Genomic DNA, 22,570 nt, shown 5'->3' with positions numbered 1-22,570 from the left:
CCTAATTTTCTGCCTTTATCCCTCAGGAACCAACTCATATGCACTCTAAATAGCCTTTTTTACCAATTCATAGCTCACCAACATTTCTTCTGATAGTGAAGCATAAACCTCATGTGCTTTGCCTCCACCGACCTGAATTTTAACAACAATGTCCAGTCTTCTTTATATTTCAACTCTTTCTTGGACGTGAACTCAAGTTCTGTCGAAGGGTCATGAGGACTCGAAATGTCAACTCTTTTCTTCTCCGCCGATGCTGCGAGACCTGCTGAGTTTTTCCAGGTAATTCTGTTTATGTTTTGGATTTCCAGCATCCGCAGTTGTTTTGTTTTTATCCAGTCTTCCTGTGGCCATTTCATCTGTTTAGCTATCTTCTCAAATGAAATAAAGACTGCTTTCACATCTGTTTCCTCAAACTTTGGAAGAGCTTGTACAAATTTAAATATCTCCCCACTGGGTTTTAGGTTAAAGGTTTTTTTCCTCATCCGAACTTTCCTCAGAATCTGAGATCTCTTGTTTAACTTCCAGTGTTTTAAGCTGGTATGCCCCTTCTCTTTCCTTCACTCTTTCCCTTGCCTCAGTTTCTTTATCCTTCTCTCTTTCCCTTTGAAATGCCCTGTCTTTTTCTGCTGCCTCTAGCTCCAGCTTTTTCATTTCTAATTCTTTTTCCTTTTCCTTTGCCTCCAATTCAAGTTTTCTCAGTTGTATTGCTTGTTCAAATTCAAGCCTCTTCATTTCTAACTGAAGTCTCACTACCTCCAGCTGTGACTCACTAGTGTCAGGTATCACTTCCAACTTTAAAGGCTGTGCTGTACCTTCAATTATATCTGTTTTCTTAGCCTCTGCAGGTAACCTCAATTATAATTTATCGGCTAATTCTATTAACTTAACTTTAGTTACCTTTTGTAAACCAACCAAAATTATACCTTCAACTCCCAGACAAGTCTGAGCAACTGTCAAAGCCAGATTGCAGTCTCGTCACTAATAAAAACCCTCACACCAACTCCTGAGTTCAAAGTGCTTCTTGTACCCATAACCTTAAGATTCACCAACTCCAAACCAATCAAAGAATTTCAAATATATCCCTCAAAGAGCCCTCAACTATGTTATGACACAGCCGATGGTAAATGTTGAGTTATTCAAATCCCAGAGCAAAATTTGAGACAACTGCCACAACTATTTTTTCAATTTGGATGTTTTGAGTTGCAGGCTTTGAATTCAGTAGTAATAAGACCACCAAGTTTATAGGTTTTTACAAAACTAAACATTTATCAATAAGAGAAATGATTTTAAGCATACAAATGTCTACTAATTACTATTATAATATCTTCTAAATCCCCTAATTAATCTGACTCCCAGTTACACTTCCATTAAGGCAGCAGTAAGGCACATAGGTTGTAAAAGACCCAGCAAAGGTGACACACAATGCCCTGAACCAGCTGAATTCAAAGTGAGTTTCCTTAACTTCAGTTCTTTGTAGACAGCAGCTTGAGGCATAGAAGATAAAGGCTTTTCACACTTGTTAGATCCTAAAATGCCTACCCTGACAAACAGCCTTCACTCCCTTGTACTTATTTTCCACTTTGAATGCAAATTCCCATTGTTTTACTATGTCTTTGGACTATACCTTTCTGATAATAAAAATCTCTCATAGTACTAGGTTTTAACAGTAATCTTCAGGAAAAATAAACACACTGTTTCTGATCTTCACCTGGCTAGGTGACACATTTCAGCCCTCCTTTGAAAACAATCTGGTTTGATTTATTTAAAAATGCAAACATTCCCTTGACACCTAAGTTTACCTACTTACCACTTCAAAGCTAGCTCAACTTGTACCACATCAAAGCCTTCACAGCAGCTGCCTTTAATCCAGTTAAGTCTGTCCCTCACGCACACACACAGACACAGATACCACTATTTTACAATAAATTCCAATAACATGAGAATTATTATATCTTCTTGACACTGCCGACACTGCGGCATATCAGGGATGGGGCAAGTTACCTGGACACTTTATTCCAGGAGGCAGTCACACCATTTAGGATAGTTTTCTAATTTGGTCAATGGTCAAGCACAGGAGGGTGTGACTGCAAGTGAGGCACGTAAGGAGATTCAGAGGGCAGGATTGCAGGGCCCTCAGCCCTTTCAATTGTCCAACCGGTTTGATGTTTTTTCAGCTTCTTTGGATGAGAGTGGTGGCTGCAGGGTGGATGAGCTAACTGGCCATGGCACCATGGTACAAGAAGCCATTCAAGCGGGGGGAGTTACAAGGAATGTAGTGGTAGTAGGGGACAGCATGGAGGGATTGATACCATTCTGTGCAGCAAAGAGCATGAGTCTAGTTAGCTGTGTTGCCTGCCTAGTGCCAGGGTTCAGGACATCTGTCTGGGGCTGGAGAGGAACTTACATTGGGAGGAGGATAACCCACTTGTCGTGGTCCATGTTGGTACCAACAACAGAGGTAGGACAAACAAAGTCAGTATGAGGAACTTGGCACCAAATTAGGAAGCAGAACCTCAAAGGTCATAATCTCTTCATTATTATCTGAGCCATATGCAAATTGACAAAGGACAAATCAGATTAGTGAGATGAATGGGTGGCTCAAAGCCTGGTGTGGGAGAAGTGGGTTCCGGTTCATGGGGCACTGGCACCAATACTAGGGAAAGTAGTATCTGTACTGTTGGGACAGTCTACACCTGAACCGTGCTGGGACCGGTGTTCTTGCGAGCCGCATAACTAGGGAAGTAGAGAGGGTTTTATACTAAATAGTAGGGCAAGTGTTCAAATTTGGGAAGATTTAGTAAGTCAAAGAGTAGAGACAAGGCAAAAGAGAAAGGTATTATTATTGGAAATGAAAAGCAGACCATGACAGGAAGGGATAGAGAGTACAAATCTAACAGTAAATCAACAGAACATACTAGAGGTTATAAAAAGATCAAACTAAAGGCACGAAGCATTCGAAACAAAACAGATGAACAAAGAGCGCACGTAGAAAGAAATAAATAAATATGATTTGATAGCCATTACAGACATGGCTGCAGGAGGACATGGGTTGGAACCTGAATATTAAAAGGTATAGGACATCTGGGAAGGACAGGAAGTGAGGAAATGATGGAAGGATGGCTCTGCTAGTTAATGATGATAGTAGCACAATAGAGAGGCCTGACCTAAGTTCAGGAAACCAGGATGTGGAAATGATTTGGGTGGAGATGAGAAATGGTAAAGGCAAGAAGTCACCTGTTGGAGTCGTGTACAGGCCCTCTAAGAATAACCACATGATATGACTGAGCACAAAGGAAGAAATAATGGGAGCTTGTCAGAAAGACATGGTGATAATCATGGGAGCTTTTAACCTACATGTGGACTGGAAAAGTCAAATGGGCAAAGGTAGCCCAGGTGAAGAATTCATAAAATATTTCTGGGATAATTTCTTAGAGCAGCATGTTCTGGAGCCAACCAGAGAGCAGGCTATACTAGATGTGATATTGTGCAAGGAGCTGGAATTAATTAATGACTTAATAGTGAAGGTGCCCCTAGGTAGCAGCGATTATAATATGATTGAATTTTACATTCAGTTTGAGGGAGAAAGGAGTGGGTCCGAGACAATGCTTTTAAACTTAAGTAAGGCCAATTATGAGGGCATGAAAGTTGAGCTGGCTAAAGTGAATTGGCAAATTAGCTTAATGGATAGGTAAGTGGAGATGCAGCGGTAAACATTTAAGGCGATATTTCAGAATACACAATAGATACATTCCAACAAGTAAGAAAAAGTCCAAGAGACAGACATGTCCTCCGTGGTTAACTAGAAAGGCTAAAGATAGTATCAAACTTAAAGAAAAAGTATATAATTGTGCAAAGATAGGTGCAAGGCCAGAAGATTGGACAGAATATAAGGAACAGCAAAGGATGATTAAAAGATTAATAAGGAGGGAGAAATTAGAATACGAGAGAAAGCTAGCCAGAAATATAAAAACAGATAGTAAGAGTTTCTATAAATATTTTAAAAAGAAACGAGTTAACAAAGCGAGTGTTGGTCCTATAGAAAGTGAGTCTGGAGAATTGATAATGGAAAACAAGGAAATGGCAGATGAATTGAACAGGTATTTTGCATCAGTCTTCACCATAGAGGATACATGTAGCATCCCAGGGGCAGCTGCAAATCAGAAAATAGAGGGCAGCGAGGGCACAAAAATTACAATCACCAGAGAAGTGATACTGAGTAAATTGTTGGAGCTGCGGGCTCGGGTGCCCGGGTCCTGATGAGCTTCTTCCTAGGGTCTTAAAATAAGTGGCTAGTGAGATAGTTGATGCATTGGTTTTAATTTTCTGAAACTCCCTAGATTCAGGAAAGGTGCCATTAGATTGGAAGATAGCAAATATAACCACATTATCCAAAAGGGGAAGGAGACAGAAAGTGGGAAACTACAGACCAGTTAGCTTAACGTCTGCCATAGGGAAAATATTAGAAGCTATTATTAAAGAAGCTATAGCAGGGCACTTGGATAAGTTCAAGGTAATCAGGCACAGTCAACATAGTTTTGTGAAGGAGAAATCAAATTTAACCAACTTATTGGATTCTTTGAGGAAGTAACATATGCTGCAGATAAGGGGGAACCGATGGATGCACTGTACTTAGATTTCCAGAAGGCATTTGATAAAGTGCCACATCAAAGGTTATTGCAGAAAATAAAAGCTCATGATATAGGGGATAACATATTGGCATGGATAGAAGATTGGCTGGATAACAGGAAGCAGAGAGTAGGCATAAATGGGTCATTTTCAGGTTGGCAAGATGTACTGAGTGGTGTGCCACAGGGATCCGTGCTGGGACCTTAACTGTTTACAATTTATATAAATTACTTGGATGAAGGTATGGATGGGATGTTTGCCAATTTGCTGATGACACAAAGATAGATAGGAAAGTAAGTTGTGAAGAGCACATAAAGAGGCTACAAAAAGATATAGATAGGTTAAGTGAGTGTGCAAAGATCTGGCAAATGGAGTACAAAGTGGGAAAGTGTGAAATTGTCCATTTTGGCAGGAAGAGTAAAAGAAAAGCATACTGTCTAAATGGTGAGAGATTGCAGAGCTCTGAGATGCAGAGGGTCTGGGTGCATGAATCACAAAAAGCTAGCATGCATGCTAGCAAGCAATTAGGAAAGCTATTAGAATGTTATCATTTATTGTGAGGGGAATTAAATACAAAAGTAGGGAGGTTATGCTTCAGTTATACAGAGCACTAATGAGACCACATTTGGAGTACTGTGAACAGTATTGGGCACCTTATTTAAGGAAGGATGTAAATGTGTTGGAAGCTTTACTAGACTAATACCTGGAATGGGCTGGTTGTCTTATGAGGAAAGGTTGGACAGGCCAGGCTTGTATCCATTGAGGTTTAGAAGAGTAAGAGGCGATTTGATTGAAACATATAAGACCCTGAGGGGTCTTGACAGGGTGGATGTGGAGAGGATGATTCCTCTTGTGGGAGATTCTAGAATTAGGGGTCACTGTTTAAAAATAAGGGGTCACCAATTTAAAGCAAAGATGAGGCAAATTTTTTCTCTGAGCGTCTTGTGTCTTTGCAATTCTCTTCCTAAAATGGCGGTGGAAGCAGTCTTTGAATATTTTTAAGGCAGAGGTGAATAGATCCTTGATAAGCAAGGGAGTGATAGGTTATCGGGGGTAGGCCGGATGCAGATTTAAGGTTACCATCAGATCAGCCATAATTTTATTAAATAGCAGAGGGGCCAAATGGCTTGCTCCTGCTCCCTGTTCTTATGTAACATGCAGCCTATGTATAAAAAGTTATTAAAGCAAAACCCAAAGTCTGTAAAACTCTCAAAATTAATAAAATCATTAAAACCTTAAAGATGGAAGTGGGAAATGTTATCTATGAGCTTGGGTAGCCAAAAATGTATTAAGGATTGTTAAAAGTACTTTGGCTGCTGAACTACTGGCTGTTTTAGAGACAGTGGATATGGGGTTCTATTTGTCAAATATTTTAAGTGAGATTCTGTATAATGGATATACTGAAGAGAAAAGAGAATTTGATAATTGTATATTACTTTTGGGAAGGTGGTGAACATTAAATGTGGATTTACTTGTACCTATATAAAGACACATCGACTTATACTGTGGTTGTTGTGTTAGTACATTTACCCCATCAAACCTAGCCAGCTCTCCCCTCATGCCTATGTAGTTGGCTTTGTTTAAGTTTAAGATTCTTGTTTTGGATTGGAGTATGTCACTCTCGAAATTAATATGGAATTCAGTTGTATTATGATACCTTTTCCCATGAGATTAGGGATAAACTAATTACACAGTACTAGATCTAAAATAGCTCTATTCCTAGTTGGTACCTCAATTCATTACCCTTAGAATCTTTGATGAAAACATTCTACAAGCTCATCTTCCAGACAACCTTTGCCAATTTGACTTGTCCCACCTATATGAAGATTAAAGTCCTCCATAATTATTACATTGCCTTGATGACATGCTCCAATTATTTCTTGCTTAATGCTCTTTTGAACAGCAGAGCTACTGTGAAGGGTCCTATAAACTACCCACCGGTGTTTTCTGAACCTTTTTATTCTGAATCTACCCATACTTATTCTACTTGCTGATTTTTCTGAGCCAAAATCCTTTTTTACTACTGTCCTTAATTATCCTTTATTATCAGGACTATTACCACTCCTTTTCCATCCTGACTTTGTTTCACAGAAATGTTTCACACCCTGAGATACTTATTTGCCAATCTTATTCGCCTTGCAACCATGTCTCTGTAATGGCAATTATATCAAACCCATTTACCTCTATTTACGGCACTAGTCCGTCTAGCTTGTTACAAATGCTTCATGCATTCAGATAAAGCAACTTTAATTTAATTTTTACCATTATTCTTTGCATAGACCCTATACACCTGTGCACTATTACTGTTAAACTCTATCCCTTACTGTCCCACTCTGCTTGTCTTTACCAAAATTACCACATTGTTCTATTATCTCAATGCTTCTCTTTAGATTTCTAAATCTCCCTTCACTTGATGCCTCCCCACTCCAATAATTTCATGTATTCAAGTTTAGGCTGGGAAACTTCTAAAAGACAGAAAATGCTTGAATCTTACCAACTCACTTCATGGGCTGTTTCAATTATAATGTATTTTTACATTATACTATAATGTATTTATTACATATAACTAGAGTTAAATTGTTGATCATTTTTAAGGTTGGTGCAATAGATAATGATGGTGTGTTTTTTTGTCATAGGGGATGAAAACAAAATGAATCTCCTGGCTCTTGGAGCCATTCCAAGATTGGCTAAATTAATGTCCCACGCTGACAAACAAATCCATATGTATGCTACCATGGCATTTGGAGTGATGGCAACTAACAGTGAGTATCTGTAACTGGATTTAATTCTTTTTTAAAAAGAGAAAGCAAGGTAAAGAACCAAACACTGTAGTGCAGGACATGGTGGAAACTGAAAAGAATAAAAGAGAGCACAAAGTAAATAAGGAAAAAATAATGAGATGGTTCCAAGCTTGGCTTTAAATTCCCAAATATTGTAGGAGGAATGAAAGACTGATAGAGATAAGCAGTTCTACAGTTTTCAGTGCAGAGAAAGACTGATTATCGGAGACTGATGATTCTATCATATTGTTGGTAAGGCATACTTGGAGTTTGGAAGAAACAAGGAAAACTGAGAGGAGCATTGAACATAGTAGTACTGTTAGGAGACACAGGAAATGTAGTGAGATAGAGGAAGCAAGCTGTGAAAGAGATTGTTTATCAGACAACAACTTTTTTGTCAGGAGCATGACTTAAATCACAAAGGTACTTCAACTTAATGAGAGTTGAGTTTTATTGAGAGGAAACATTTGCCCTGAAATGTCATGACTTGGGGTGGAGGAAATAATTATAGTACAATACCTGAGGTGGGATAGAACAGGTGTTTCGTGAAAGGCCCATTTTCTCATATGCTTTAGAGAAGGAGCTGACAATGACCTCGAGCTCAGTTTCTGAGTGAGCAGACACACAAGCATCATCTGCATGCTGAAGCTCTATGAAGTTGGAGTGATTTTGGTTTTGGATTGAAGGCAGTGTAACTGCACAGTTGCCTGCCAGTTCTGTAATTATCCTCATGTCTATTTTTTGCTGAAGCTGAGGTGCAGTATTGTAACGAGGAAGATGGAAATCAGGATTGGTGTGATAACACAGCCTTGTTTGATCCCAGTCTTCACTGAGATAGGGTCTGTGGTGGTTCCATTGGTAATGATCATGGCATGCATGTCATCGTAGAATAGGTGGAGGATGGTGACAAATTTCTGAGGCTAGTCAAATTTAAGGAGGATACTCCATAAGCCTTCGCATTGATTAAGATCAACAGTGAGATCCTGGAAAATGCGGACCATTTTCCATATTTTGGGAACCTGCTCTTGATTACGGTAGACATTGACTATGAAATTCATCATTGCCTCCAAAGTGCTAGCCCAGCCAACTGAGGAAAAGTGTATTTGTGGACCAGGATCTCAAATATGATGTCATGCTTTACTGGGCAGCAGTGATTCCCCACAGTCCAATATGTTTAGGAGACTTGGATAACCTACAGTAGGCACCTCCAAGCACTAGACAAGTACCTTCGCAAGATCCTTCAAATCTGATGGCAAGAAAGGCGGCCTAATAACAGCACCCACTTCCAAGCCAACATACCCAGCATTGAGGCACTAATCACTCAAAACCAGCTCCAAAGGACATATTGCTTGTATGCCTGACACCAGACTGCTGAAGCAATTGCTCTACTCGGAACTCGGTCACAGCAAGAGACTCTCAGGAGGACAGCGGAAGTGTTTTAGGGATGTCCTTAAGGCATCCCTGAAGAAATCCAACATCCCCCTGACTCATGATAGTCACGGCTGATCACCAACCAAAATGGAGAAAGTTCATTCAGGAAGGTGCAGAACACACCGGGAGATTTTGGGAACACAGAAATGAAGCTGAAGCATTGGAGATAGTGCACAAACCTCCAAACAACGCATCCATTAGACCCATCAAACACCACCAGTCCTGCATGTGGCAGAGTCTGCAAATCATGCATTGGACTTATCAGCCATCAAACTGGAATGGAAGCAAATCATCCACAATCCCGAGGGGTTGCCTAAGAAGAAGAGGAAAGGATAGAATCAAATCCATTATGTTTTTGCCAATCATGACTGTTTTTTGTTTGCTTCGGGATGTATGTGTGTCGCTGGCAAAGCCAGCAGTTATTGCCCAGGTTACATCCACAGTTCCAAGTTTTTGACCCAGTGGTAGTGAAGGAATGGCGATATAGTTCCAAGTCAGGATGGTGTGTGACTTGGAGTAGAACTTGCAGGTGATGGTGTTCCCACGCATCTGTTGCCCTTGTTACTCTAGATGGTTGCGATTGTAGGTTTAGAATATGCTGTTGAAGGAGCCTTGGAGGGTTGCTGCAGGGTATCTTGTAGATGGTGCACACTACTGCCTGTGTGCCTCTCTGCTCGCCACCTGCAGGTCTCTTAACAGCTGGATGTTGCTGTTATGCATGACCATCTTGCTCATCACCCAAGGTCCAATCTAAGGCAGCCAAGGCGCCACCCATCCTAATATGAGTCTGAATTCTTCCTAATTGTAGAAACTAAAATTCTTGCCACAAATATTCCAAACAAACCTTTTCCAGTGGTAGGTAAGAAAACAGCTGAGCACAATCTTCAGCTAGAAGTGCCGAGTGGATGATCCCCAGCAGCACAGATGCCAGTCTTCAGACAATTCACAGAACCTTTACAGTGTAGAAGGAGGCCATTTGACCCATCGAATCTGCACTGGGTCTCTGAAAGCACATTCTACCTAGTCCCACTCCCCTGCCTTATCCCTGTAACCCTGTACCTTCTCTCTTTTCAGATGGCAATCTAATTCTGTTTTAAATACCTCAATTGAACCTACCTCCACCACCCTCTCAGGTAGTTCATTCCAGACTCCACCCATCCTCTGGGTGAAAATAATTTTACCCATCTCACTTTTACTCCTTTTGCCAATTATTTTGAATCTATGCCCTTGAAGCTCTCTTGAGTGGGAACGGTTTCTCGCTTTTTACCCTGTTCATACCCCTCAGAATCTTAAATTCCTCTATGAAGTCAAGTCTCCTCTCAGCCTTCTTTTCTCCAAGGAAAATAGCCGCAACCTCTCCAATCTATCCTCATAGCTACAGTTCCTTATCCCTAGGATCATTCTTGTGAATCTCTTCTATACTCTCTCCAATGCCTTCACATTTGCACCCAGAACTGGATGCAGTACTCTAGATGAAGCCTAACTGGTGTCTTATACAAACTCAACATGACCTCCTTACTCTTGTACTCAATGCCCCTATTAATTAAGCCTAAGATACTGCATGCTTAATTGACTGTTCTTTCAACATGCCCTGCCATCTTCAATGACTTGGGTACATATACACCGAGGTCACTCTGTTCCTGCAACGCCTTTAGAGTTTCTCCCTTTATTTCTATACTGTCTCTCCAAATTCTTCCTGCCAAAATGAATCACCTCACACTTCTCTGCCTTGAACTTCATCTGCCACTTGTCTGCCCAATTCACCAACATGTCTATGTACTTTTGAAGCTCTCATCACAGTTGACAATGGGCAGAATTGTCCCAGATTTGCACTAAGTGCGGTAGTAGGCAGGAAAAAGGACATTTTACCAGCCGGCCACAATGGCATCTTTTCACATCATATTGTCCCAATCCTACCTTATTAATTATGCAGCCACAGGGAAAAAGGCCGTCTCATTGGTGGGTGTCCTCTGAATCGCCAGTCACGCCGTTACTTCGCCATTTCCTCACTCCAGGTGCCATATCTAAACTGCAGCTGTGCACACAGCTTTCAATGCTTGCAGCCCAGGACTGCTCCAATGAAGACATGGCCCTGAAAGCCAGGAAGAATCCAGTAACTCGTCTCTGGAATGCTTTTCAGAGGCCTTCCATGATGTCCTCCAGCCCTGCTCCGACTGCAGGAGGTCCAGCAATATCACCACTCCAGCTTGGGAGACAGTGGCAGTGGTGGTCAATGTCAATGCTGCATAGAAGAGGTTGGCCACTCAGTGCAAAAAGAGGCTGAGTGATCTCATTTGTGCTGCCAGGGTAAGGCAAGTATCTCATCACTCTAAACTCACACACTTACAAGCCCATCACACATTCACTGGCATCTCACTCACTGCCAGCTCAAGGGACATCACCACTCTTTCTCACACACACACACACACACCCTCACATCTCCATCTGGCCTCATCTCCTCTGGAGACTGTCTCCTCAGCCCACACCATCTTGATGCCACTTGCACAGATCAACATGTGCTCCCACACACATCCTAGGCTACCCCCCTCTCTGGTTACAGCCCTCACCCTGCAGCCTCTTCCCTTGCCTGAGGCCAATTCTCCCTCTTCCCCAAGCAAGACCTAGCCCTGCAGCTGGTGAAAAGCCTTATGGTAGGTATGGTAGGTAGAGAGATGCCGGTAAGCCACCCTAAAAGTCATGTGGTTCTGCCTGCGAAGGCTGGAGCTGAAGACTGCAGGTGCTGCCTGAAGCCAGGCAGGCAAACAAACCTTGAAGTTCCGAGCCAAGTTAGCTCGTCAGGTGCACGTCGCTTATGTACAGTTGTAAAGCACATCAGTGTGCTTTGGTAATCCAGCATGGAGGGATGATTCTGGCAAACAGGGCTTATAATGACATGCAGAAGCATTAGAATGAAGTTCCCGATGTCCAGTGGCAGGAAATGCCGCCTGCTATTGATGGGTGGAGTGGACGATTGCAAGCTGGTTTCACGATGTGAAACCAATTTTTGGCCTTGCTGCCACATTGTCTGCTCACGCTCACCATGACGCCTTCTGCCAGCAGGCACGAAAAATTCCGCCCAGTCTTCGTGTCATCTGCTAATTTTTGAATCATGCTCTGAAGGCCACAGTCTAGGTCATTAATATATATCAGGAAGAGCAAGGGTCCCAATACTGACCCCTGGGGAATTCCACTACAAACCTTACTCCAATCTGAAAAATAACCAGTTATCACTACTCTCTGTTTCCTATCACCAGTCAATTTCTTATCCAAATCCCTACTTCCCCTTTTATTCCACGAGCTAGAATTTTGTTCCCGACCTCTCGCTGTTTTATCTCTTGACCTCTCGCTGTTTTACCTCCCTAACTCTCACTGTTTTATCTCCAAACTCTCGCTGTTTCATCTTCCGAGCTTTTGCTGTTTTATCCCCTGATCTCTCGCTGTTTTATCTCCTGAACTCTCGTGAGTTACATGGATAGAATGTTTTTAGACATGGTCACCCCGCACTTAAGGAAGTGCAGACAGAGAAGGAATGGGTGACCACCAGTCAGAAGAAGGGAGGCAGGCAGATGGTCAGGAAAGCCCCACAGTGCATCTCACTCAAGAACAGTTTTTCTGTGTTGGAAAACGGTGAGAGTGATGGTTCATCTGCAGAGTGCAGCCAGAGCCCAGCTGCACAAATTGGGAGGAGAAAGAGAGGAAGAGCAATAATGGTAGGAGACTCAATAGTGAGGGGTACAGATAGATATTTCTGTGGCCACAGATGTGACTCCAGGATGGTATGTTGCCTCCCTGGGGCCAGGGTCAAGGATGTCACTGAACGGCTACAGGGCATTCTGAAGGGGGAGTGCAAACAGTCACAAATCATGATTCACATTGGTACCAACGACATCTCTCGATTACTCCTGGGGCCATGTGCTAGTGAGTATAGGAATAGGCAGATGAATGCATGGCTGAAGAGTTGGTGCAGGAGGGAGGGGTTTAGATTCCTGGATCACTGGGTCCATTTCCGGGGAAGGTGGGACCTGTAAAGGTCTGACGGGTTGGTGGTGGTGGTGGTGGTGGTGGTGGTGGTGGTGGTGGGGGGGGGGGGGGGGGGGGGGGGGGGGGGGGGGGGGGTGGTGTGTGTGTGTGTGTGTGTGTGTGTGTGTGTGTGTGTGTGTGTGTGTGTGTGTGTGTGTGTGTGTGTGTGTGTGTGTGTGTGTGTGTGTGTGTGTGTGTGTGTGTGTGTGTGTGTGTTTGCTAGTGCTGTTGGTGGGGGTTTAAACTAATTTGGCAGGGGGATGGGATACGGAATGGAGATATAGTAAGGGGTGATGCACAGACAAGTATAGAAGATAAACCAGGTCACTCTGGAAGGAAGAGCGTATATAGTCAAGTTAAGGCACAGGGGAGCATGGCAAGGCTGGATGGCATTTATTTTAATGCAAGGAGTGTTGCGAGTAAGACAGAAGTGTTTAGGGTGTTGATTAACACATAGGGATATGATATAATTGCTATCATGGAGACATGGTTAAGGGAGGGGCAGGACTGGCAGCTCAATATTCCAGGATATAGAATCTTAGGTGAGACAGCGGTATGGTGGGGGGGGGGGGTTGTAAAAGAGTAGGTGGGGTCGCAATATTGATCAAAGAGTCAATTACTGCAATAAGGAGGGTGATATCTTGGAAGGTTCCTCAAATGAGGCTATATGGGTAGAACTTAAGAACAAAAAGGGGGCAATCACAATGCTAAATAGGCCCCCGTTACTATAGACCCCCAAACAGTAAGGGAGAGATAGAAGGGCAGATATGTAGAAAAATCTTAGAGAAGTGTAAAAAGGGTAATAATCATAGGGGATTTCAACTTCCCTAATATTAACTTGGATGGACAAAGTATGAAACGTTTAGAGGGGGCGGAATTCTTACAATTATCCAGGTGAGCTTTTTAAGCCAGCACACAGAAATCCCTGCAAGAAAGGGGGCGATGCTGGACCTAATTTTAAGGAATGAAGCCGGGCAAGTAGCAGAAGTGTCAGTGGGGGAGCATTTTGGTGATAGTGACCACAACTCAGTAAGATTTAAGGTAGTTATGGAAAATGACAAAGATAGACCGGAAATAAAAGTTCTGAATTGGGAGATGGCCGATTTTAATATGATAAGACAGGAACTGGCCAAAGTGGACTGGGAAAATCTACATCAGAGCAGTGGGAGTCATTCAAAAAAAAATAATGAGAGCGCAGGGCCAGCATGTTCCCGTAAAGGTGAAGGGTGGGACCAACAAGTCCAGAGAACCTTTGATGTCCAGGAATGTACAGGATTGGATAAGGAAAGAAAGGGAAGCTTATAGTATATACCAAGGACTCAAAACAGCGGAAGCCCTAGAGGAGTATAGAAAGTGCAGGGGGTTACTTAAAAAATAAATTAGGAGAGTGAAGAGGGGGCATGAAAAAACACTGGCAGGCAAAAATCAAGGAAAATCAAAAGCGTTTATAAGTATATTAGGGGCAAGAGGATAACCAGGGAAAGAGCCGGGCCCATTAGGGACTAAAGTGGAAATCTGTGTGAGGAGCCGAAAGGCGTAGGTGAGGTTTTAAATGAGTACTTTGTATCTGTATTCACTATAATGGTAGTGTAAAAATCAGAGAGGGGGACTGTGATATACTTGAACAAATCAGCATTGAGAGGGAGAAGGTATTAGCAGTTTTAGCAGGCTTAAAAGTGGATAAATAGCCAGGCCCAGATGAGATGTATCCCAGGCTGCTGTGGGAGGCAAGGGAGGAGATTGCAAGAGACCTGACATTAATTTTCAAATCCTCTCTGGCCACAGTCAGAGGACTGGAAGACAGTTAATGTGGTGCCATTATTCAAGAATGGTGGTAGGGATAAACCAGGGAACTATAGGCCAGTGAATCTAACATCAATGGTAGGGAAAGTTTTGAAAAATTTCTGAGGGACAGAATTAATCTTCACTCAGGCAAGGATTAATCAAGGATAGTCAGCATGGTTTTGGCAGGGGGAGATCATGTCTAACAGTTTTGATTGAATTTTTCGAGGTGGTGACTAGGTGTATAGATGAGGGTAGTGTAGGTGATGTAGTCTACATGGACTTCATAGAATCACACAGTGCAGAAGAGGCCCTTTGGCCTATCGAGTCTGCACCGACACATGAAAAACACCTGACCTACCTACCTAATCCCATTTACCAGCACTTGGCCCATAGCCTTGAATGTTATGACGTGTCAAGTGCTCATCCATGTACTTTTTAAAGGATGTGAGGCAACCCGCCTCCACCACCCTCCCAGGCAGCGCATTCCAGACCATCGCCACCCTCTGGGTGAAAAAGTTTTTCTTCACATCCCCCCTAAACCTCCTGCCCCTCACCTTGAACTTGTGTTCGCTTATGACTGACCCTTCAACTAACGGGACCAGCTGCTCCCTATCCACCCTGCCATACCCTTCATAATCTTGTACACCTCGATCAGGTTGCCCCTCAGTCTTCTCTGCTCCGATGCAAACAACCCAAGTCTATCCAACCTCTCTTCATAACTTAAATGTTTCATCCCAGGCAACATCCTGGTGAATCTCCTCTGCACCCCCTCCAGTGCAATCACATCCTTCCTATAATGTGGCGATCAGAGCTGCACACAGTACTCCAGCTGTGGCCTCGCCAAGGTTCCATACAACTCCAACATGACCTCCCTACTTTTGTAATCCATGCCTCGATTGGTAAAAGCAAGTGTCCCAAATGCCTTTGTCACCAACCCACGAACATGCCCCTCTATCTTCAGAGATCTGTGGACACACACGCCCTTTGTTCCTCAGAACTTCCGAGTGCCATGCCGTTCATTGAATACTTCCTTGTCAAATTACTCCTTCCAAAGTGTATCACCTCACACTTTTCAGGGTTAAATTCCATCTGCCACTTATCTGTCCATTTGACCATCCCGTCTATATCTTCCTGTAGCCCAAGACACTCAACCTCACCGTTGACCACCTGGCCAATTTTTGTGTCATCCGCAAACTTACTAATCCTACCCCCAACATAGTCATCTATGTTATTTATATAAATGACAAATAATAGGGGACCCAGCCCAGATCCCTGTGGTACATCAATGGACACTGGCTTCCAGTCACTAAAGCATCCTTCTGTCATCACCCTCTGCCTCCTACAACTGAGCCAATTTTGAATCCACCTTATCAAATTACCCTGTATCCCATGTGCATTTGCCTTCTTTATAAGTCTCCCATAAACTACATCAACTGCACTACCCTCATCTACACACCTGGTCACCTCCTCAAAAAATTCAATCATCTATGTCGTTTATATAAATGACTTTAGTAAGGCTTTTGACAAGGTCTCACATGGGAGACTGGTCAAGAAGGTAAGAGCCCAGGGCAATTTGACAAATTGGATCTTAGTGGCAGGAGACAGAGGGTGTTGGCCGAAAGTTATTTCTGTGACTGAAAGCCTGTGTCCATTGGCATACCGCAGGGTTCGGTCCTAGGTCCCTTGGTGTTTGTAGTGTACATTAATGATCTAGACATGAATTTAAGAGGTATGATCAGTAAGTTCGCAGATGACACGAAAATTAGTGGTGTGATAAATAGCAAGGAGGAAAGCCTTAGACTACAGGACGATATAGACGGGCTAGTTAGATGGGCAGAGCAGTGGCAAATGGAATTTAATCTTGAAAAGTGTGAGGTGACGCATTTTGGGAGGACTAACAAGGCAAGGGAGTACACAAGGAATGTTAGGACCTAGGAAGTACAGAGGATCAGTGGGACCTTGGTGTGCATGTCTATAAACCCTTGGAGGCAGCAGGACAGGTTGATAATGTGGTTAAGAAGGCATATGGGATACTTGCCTTTATTAGTCGAGGCATTGAATATAAGAGCAGGGAGGTTGTAATGGAGCTGTACAAAGTGCTAGTTGGACCATATCTGGAGTGCTATGTGCAGTTCTGGTTGTCATGGTATAGGAAGAATGTGATTGCACTGGAGAGGGTGCAGAGGAGATTCACCAGGATGTTGCCTGGGCTGGCAGGTTTCAGCTGTGAAGAGAGACTAGATAGGCTTGGCTTGTTTTCCTTAGAGCAGAGAAAGCTGAGGGGGCAACCTGATTGAGGCGTATAAAATTGAGGGGCATAGATAGGGTTGATAAGAAGAAACCTTTCCCCTTAGTGGAGGGGTCAGTAACCAGGAGACATAGATTTAAGATAAGGGGCAGGAGGTTCGGAGGGGATTTGAGGAAAAACTTTTGCATCCAGAGGTTGGAGTGTATCTGGAATGCACTGCCTGAAAGGGTGGAGGGGGAAACCCTCATAACACATAAGTATTTTGATTTACACTTGAAACGCCATAGCATACAAGGCTATTGGCCGAGTGCTTTAAAATGGGATTAGAGCAGATAGGAGCTTGATGACCGGCGTGGACACAATGGACCGAAGGGCCCCTTTCCATGTTATAAAACTCTATGACTCTATGAAGTCTATTGTTGGCACTCTATCAAATGCCTTTTGAAAATACATGTACACTGCATCAACAGTGTCACCCTTATCAACCTTCTCTGTTACCTCCTCAAAAAACTCCAGCAAGTTAGTTTAACATGATGTTCTCTTAATTAATCCATGCTGGCTTTCCTTAATTATCCTGCACTTGGCTATTGTTTTTGCCCCGAAATATAGTTTCCAGAAAATCAGTGAAGCGATGGAAGCAAATGGCACTTGCTTAGCAATAACCTGCTCACTGATGCTCAGTTTGGATTCCACCAGGGTCACTCAGCTTTGGACCTCATTACAGCCTTGGTTCAAACAATGACAACTGAGCTGAACTCCAGAGGTGAGATGAGAGTGACTGCCCTTGACATCAAGGCAGCATTTGACCGAGTGTGGCATCAAGGAGCCCTAGCAAAACTGGAGTCAATGGGAATCAGGGAGAAAACTCTTCATTGTTTGGAGACATACCTAGGACAAAGGAAGGTAGTTGTAGTTGCTGGGAGGTCAATCATCTCAGGTTCAGGACATCACCTCAGGGCAGTGTCCTAGGCCCAACCATCTTCAGTTGCTTTATCAATGACCTTCCCTCCATCATAAGGTCACAAGTGGGGACGTTTGCTGATTGCACAGTGCACCATTCGTGACTCCTCAGATACTGAAGCAGTCCATGTCGAAATGCAGCAAGACCTTGACAGTATCCAGGCTTGGGCTTACAAGTGGCAAGTAACATTCGTGCCACACAAGTGTCAGGCACTGACCATCTCCAACAAGAGAGAATCTAACCATCACCCCTTGACATTCAATGGCATTACCATTGCTGAATTCCCCCACCATCAACATCCTGCGGGTTACCATTGACCAGAAACAGAACTGGACTAACCAAATAAATACTGTGGCTACAAGAGCAGTTCAGAGGCTAGGAATCCTGCGGGAAGTAACTCACCTCCTGACTCCCCAAAGTCTGTCCACCATCTAAAAGGCACAAGTCAGGAGTGTGATAGAATACTCTCTACTTGCCTACATGAGTGCAGCTCCTACAACACTCAAGAAGCTTGACACGGTCTAGTACAATGCAGTCCGCTTGATTGGCACCCCTTCCACAAACATTCATTCCCTCCACCACCAACGAACAGTGTTCCACAAGATGTGCTGCAGGAATTCACCAAGGCTCCAAACCCACAACCACTACCACCTAGAAGGAGAATGGCAGCAGATGGATGGGAACGCCACCAGCTGGAAGTTCCCCTCCAAGCCACTCACCATCCTGACTTGGAAATATATCACTGTTCCTTCACCGGCACTGGGTCAAAACCCTAGAATACCCTCCCTAACAGTACTGTGGGTGTACCTACTCCACATGGACTGGTGCAGTTCAAGAAGGCAGCTCACCACCACCTTCTCAAGGGCAATTAGGAATGTGTAATAAATACTGGCCTGGCCAGCGATGTCAACATCCCATGAATGAATAAAAATTTCTGAGTAATAATTGCAGCATTTGCCTGACTTTTAATGAGACCCATGAATTACTGCTGTGTTCTTACTTTGGTTCCCAGGGCTAGTTTGATGAAGCTCAGGAAATCCATGGAAGTTTTGTTAAATTCAATTTTACTTTGAACTAATGCTTTAGTGGAATGGTTAAGATACTCAAGCTCCTGGTGTGGGTTGCAAGCAACTTGCTGAATGTGCTTGAGTTGAATCTGGTAATCAGTGTGTTGGAGCATGTTTTTAGACACGATTGCATCTTTGGCCACCTAATGCAGCACCTAAGCACATGCTTTGTTCCATGTTAAAATTCTACTCTTTTTCTCTGTTTGAGTAATCATTTATAACATCTTTGAATGGAATAGGCTTTGGTTGCAACGGCCCTGCTTTGATAAAGTGAATAAAAATACTTAAAGCTGTTGAGTCATTTTTCTTCATGCTGATATTTTCATTTTTTTCAGGTGAAGTTCGAAAATCGATGAGGCAGTTGAATTTTCTACCATCCATTATCGCGTGTCTGGCTCCAGATGGTAATTTTTAATCTCACTTTTACTATTAGGAATCTACAAATAGTGTAATTCTGAGAATAAATTTCAAAGAGAGGAAGAATGTGGTTCTATCCAGATAATTGCTTTGCTGAGCCAACAAAACCTTTTGACATCACCTTCAAAATTACAGTCTAGACTGCTTTTGTTACTAAATAGTACTTTTCAACAACAAAACCGATTTAAAGTACCTTCTACTCAATGCTTTAAAACAAGTTGCAGTCAAAGTTTTAGCATTATCATCCTCCAAAGTTGTACTTTTTATAATACTCATCTTTTTACTTCTTTGGGTCCCCAATGGAGTCTTTCATTCCACTTGGTGATGCAGGATAGATTGGGCTGGAGTTATTGTAAAGACATACGAGAAGATAAGGGAAAATGAAAGATGCTGAAAGCTTGTCCTTCTGTTTGAACACACTATGTAGTGTTCAGGTTTATGTTGAACTCCCTAAAATATTTTATTTTATACTCTACCTGGCAGATCATTCCAAATGTTTATCATCCTTGGAGTCAAGATTTTTTCCTAAGATCTGTATTAATTTTGCTTTTCATTAAGATGAATTAATATATTGGATCTAAATTGAAGTAATATCCTAATTTACCTTTTAAATAGTTACATAGGCTTCAATATTAACTTGGAAATGCATTAAGAGCGGGAGGGTCTGATATTGTGTGGGAAGGCCAGAAGAAAGTTCAGCCTGTCTTTCGGTGCGTTTTTTACCTTGGCCAGTTTATAGGCACTTTACCTCTGGATTTGGAATCCAGTGAACAGCAGCAGGCATGATGCGCACCTGCATGACATGATCTCAACTTCAGTATTTAAAGGACCAATGTGAAGATGGATTTGAGGAATTGAAGTTGGAAATAACAAAATGAAAGTTTAAGAATGGATTCCAAATGGGCAAAGGCTGCACTGCGGTTCAGTGACACCTCACTTGATGGACTGTTAGGGTCAGTTTAAGAGTTAGAAAATTATGCTCTTCCCCAGCATTGGGAGGAAGAAACCTAAAGCTGATACCATGAAGATATATCTAGAGGTGGCCCAGGAAGGCAACAACAAAGAGTGTTGTGTGATGTGAAGTGCTTTAAGGACGTAATCAGGTCAGGAAAGTTAAGTATCTTGCATATTTTTCTGTATGCTGCTGCACGCATCACCCTACCCTTACTCTGCCTTCTCAAGCTTGCTCTATCACATCACTCCTCTTACCCACTTACCTTGCAAATGTGCCCATTCTTCTCTTTCTATGCACTTTCTCACATCCCCATCTATTCGTCCACCACTGCCATTCATCCTGATCCCTATGAAGTTTGATTCCTTTCCCTGATAGTCACCCTGAACAAAAGCACCGCATCCACCAGGTGGGTATGCACCATTACAGTCACTCATAGGTCTGTCCTTTCCCTAGTTGTGGGAGAAGAGAGCACAAAACGTTAGGGAGAAGGAGAGAACCTGAGGTGGGCGCCCACAGATTTTCCAGCTGACAACTGCAAAGAAGGAGGTCCTGAAGATCACTGGATCCCTGACTTTGGAGATGAGCACCTCCCAGCTATCTGGTGAAGCAGTTAAATAACACTGATCTCTATGTCATACAGCAGTCAGCCATGTTCAACAAGGACGGTCATCTTAACGATAAGCTGCAACATGATTTACCTTGCCAATGCTAATTTGTGTCTTTTATCTCTGACAAGGCCTTCATGCATGCAGCAGCAATCGCTGCAAGTCACAAACGATGATTCCTCAGAGGACCTGATCCTCCTGAGATTGCACCATCATAAGGTTCATGCATAATATGCACCAGCTCATTTATTCACACTTCAGTAGGATTAGTTAGACCGATAGTTGGCTTTTTATCTGGACACTCTTACTTCACAAGTGAGCAAGAACAGATTATGGTGGCAGGGGTAGCAGTGGAGAGTCTGCATTGGAGGGTGCAGTCCTCAAAGCTCTAATCAGTTAGGCGCAGATGCTGTACCTAAGGGCTATTGCTAAAGAAGAGAAAAAATCAGCAGCAAGTCTCATCAACAGTGTTTGAATTGGGTACCCCTTGTCTCCCAGCCGCCATCCCTTCAGTCTATTTGTTGGTCCCAAGATACCAGGGAGCTTGAACTGCTGCAAGATAGAAGCATCATGGCAGCCTCCCCTCAAACTTTGAGTACACTTGTATAACAATCTTTTTGTGGTTGCACACCAACTGCATATTAATAGAATGGAAGTGATTGATGAATATTCCTGGATTATCTGGTGTGCCCAGCCTGTTGCTGTGGGAAACCAGCCAGAGACACAAATCTCAGCGCCTTCTCATTCTGACTGGAGTCTTTGAAGGCAAATACCACAGAATTACTGTCTGTGCCTTATACATTTGTGGGCAGTAGATTATGAATTCCTGGATATGTCTGTGCAGAAGCAAGGATGGATCCAAAGCTAAAAAATTGAGGGTTGCAGTGACCTTGACAGCCATTGCATGGTCATGAGGTCTAGCAGGTGGCAGATCTCCTTCTCAGAGGCTGCAGCTGTCTGTCACCACCTGATGTGACAACTTGAACCTGCTGAAGCACTGATGTTTGGACTTGTGATGGAAACTCAGCTTCTAATATAATATGTGAAATGTTATTGACCTGAAATGTTAATTGTTTCTCTCCAAAGATGCTGCTCAACCTGTATTTTGTTTTTTCCATTTCACATTTGTAGCATTTGCAGAATTTTGCTGAGTAAACTGAACATCTACCTGTACATCTGTGTCATGGCTAGTTCTTCCTGTGAGCTTCACCCCTCTCTAGTGCTGTGTCGCACATTGACTGCCCTTTCTGCTGTCCAGTTACAGGTGTCTCGAGCAGATTGCTGCTGTTGGTGGTCATATTGATTGAAGTGGGAATCAGGGGGAAAACTCTCTACCGGTTGGAGTCATACCTAGCACAAAGGAAGATGTTTGTGGTTGTTATCTCAGCTCCAGGACATCACCGCAGGAGTTCCTCAAGGTGGTGTCCTTGGCCCAACCATCTTCAGCTGCTTCATTAGTGACCTTCCTTCCATCATAAGGTCAGAAGTAGGGACGTTCGCTGATGATTGCACAATGTTCAGCACCATTGCGACTCCTCAGATACTGAAGCAGTCCATGTCCAAATGCAGCAAGACCTGAACAATATCCAGGCTTGTACTGACAAGTAGCAAGTAACATTCATGCTGCACAAGTGCTAGGCCATGACCATCTCCAACAAGAGAGTATGTAACCTTG

At 43.0% G+C, this 22,570-nt stretch overlaps 1 protein-coding gene across 5 annotated transcripts in view; it reads left to right on the top strand.

Moving 5' to 3' along the window:
- The window catches only part of armc3 (armadillo repeat containing 3), a 303,392-nt gene that overhangs the window by 38,751 nt on the left and 242,071 nt on the right, over positions 1 to 22,570 (top strand). For all 5 annotated transcript variants that reach the window (XM_041184977.1, XM_041184973.1, XM_041184975.1 and 2 more), the window contains exons 4-5: positions 7,263 to 7,388; positions 19,254 to 19,322. In XM_041184977.1, coding sequence (XP_041040911.1) covers positions 7,263 to 7,388; positions 19,254 to 19,322 — 195 coding nt within the window. The remainder of the gene's footprint in view (positions 1 to 7,262; positions 7,389 to 19,253; positions 19,323 to 22,570) is intronic.

Source organism: Carcharodon carcharias, chromosome 3 (genome assembly GCF_017639515.1).
Source record: "Carcharodon carcharias isolate sCarCar2 chromosome 3, sCarCar2.pri, whole genome shotgun sequence".
In the NCBI taxonomy this organism is placed as follows: Eukaryota; Metazoa; Chordata; class Chondrichthyes; order Lamniformes; family Lamnidae; genus Carcharodon; species Carcharodon carcharias.
This window is presented reverse-complemented; position numbering and strand designations above follow the sequence as displayed.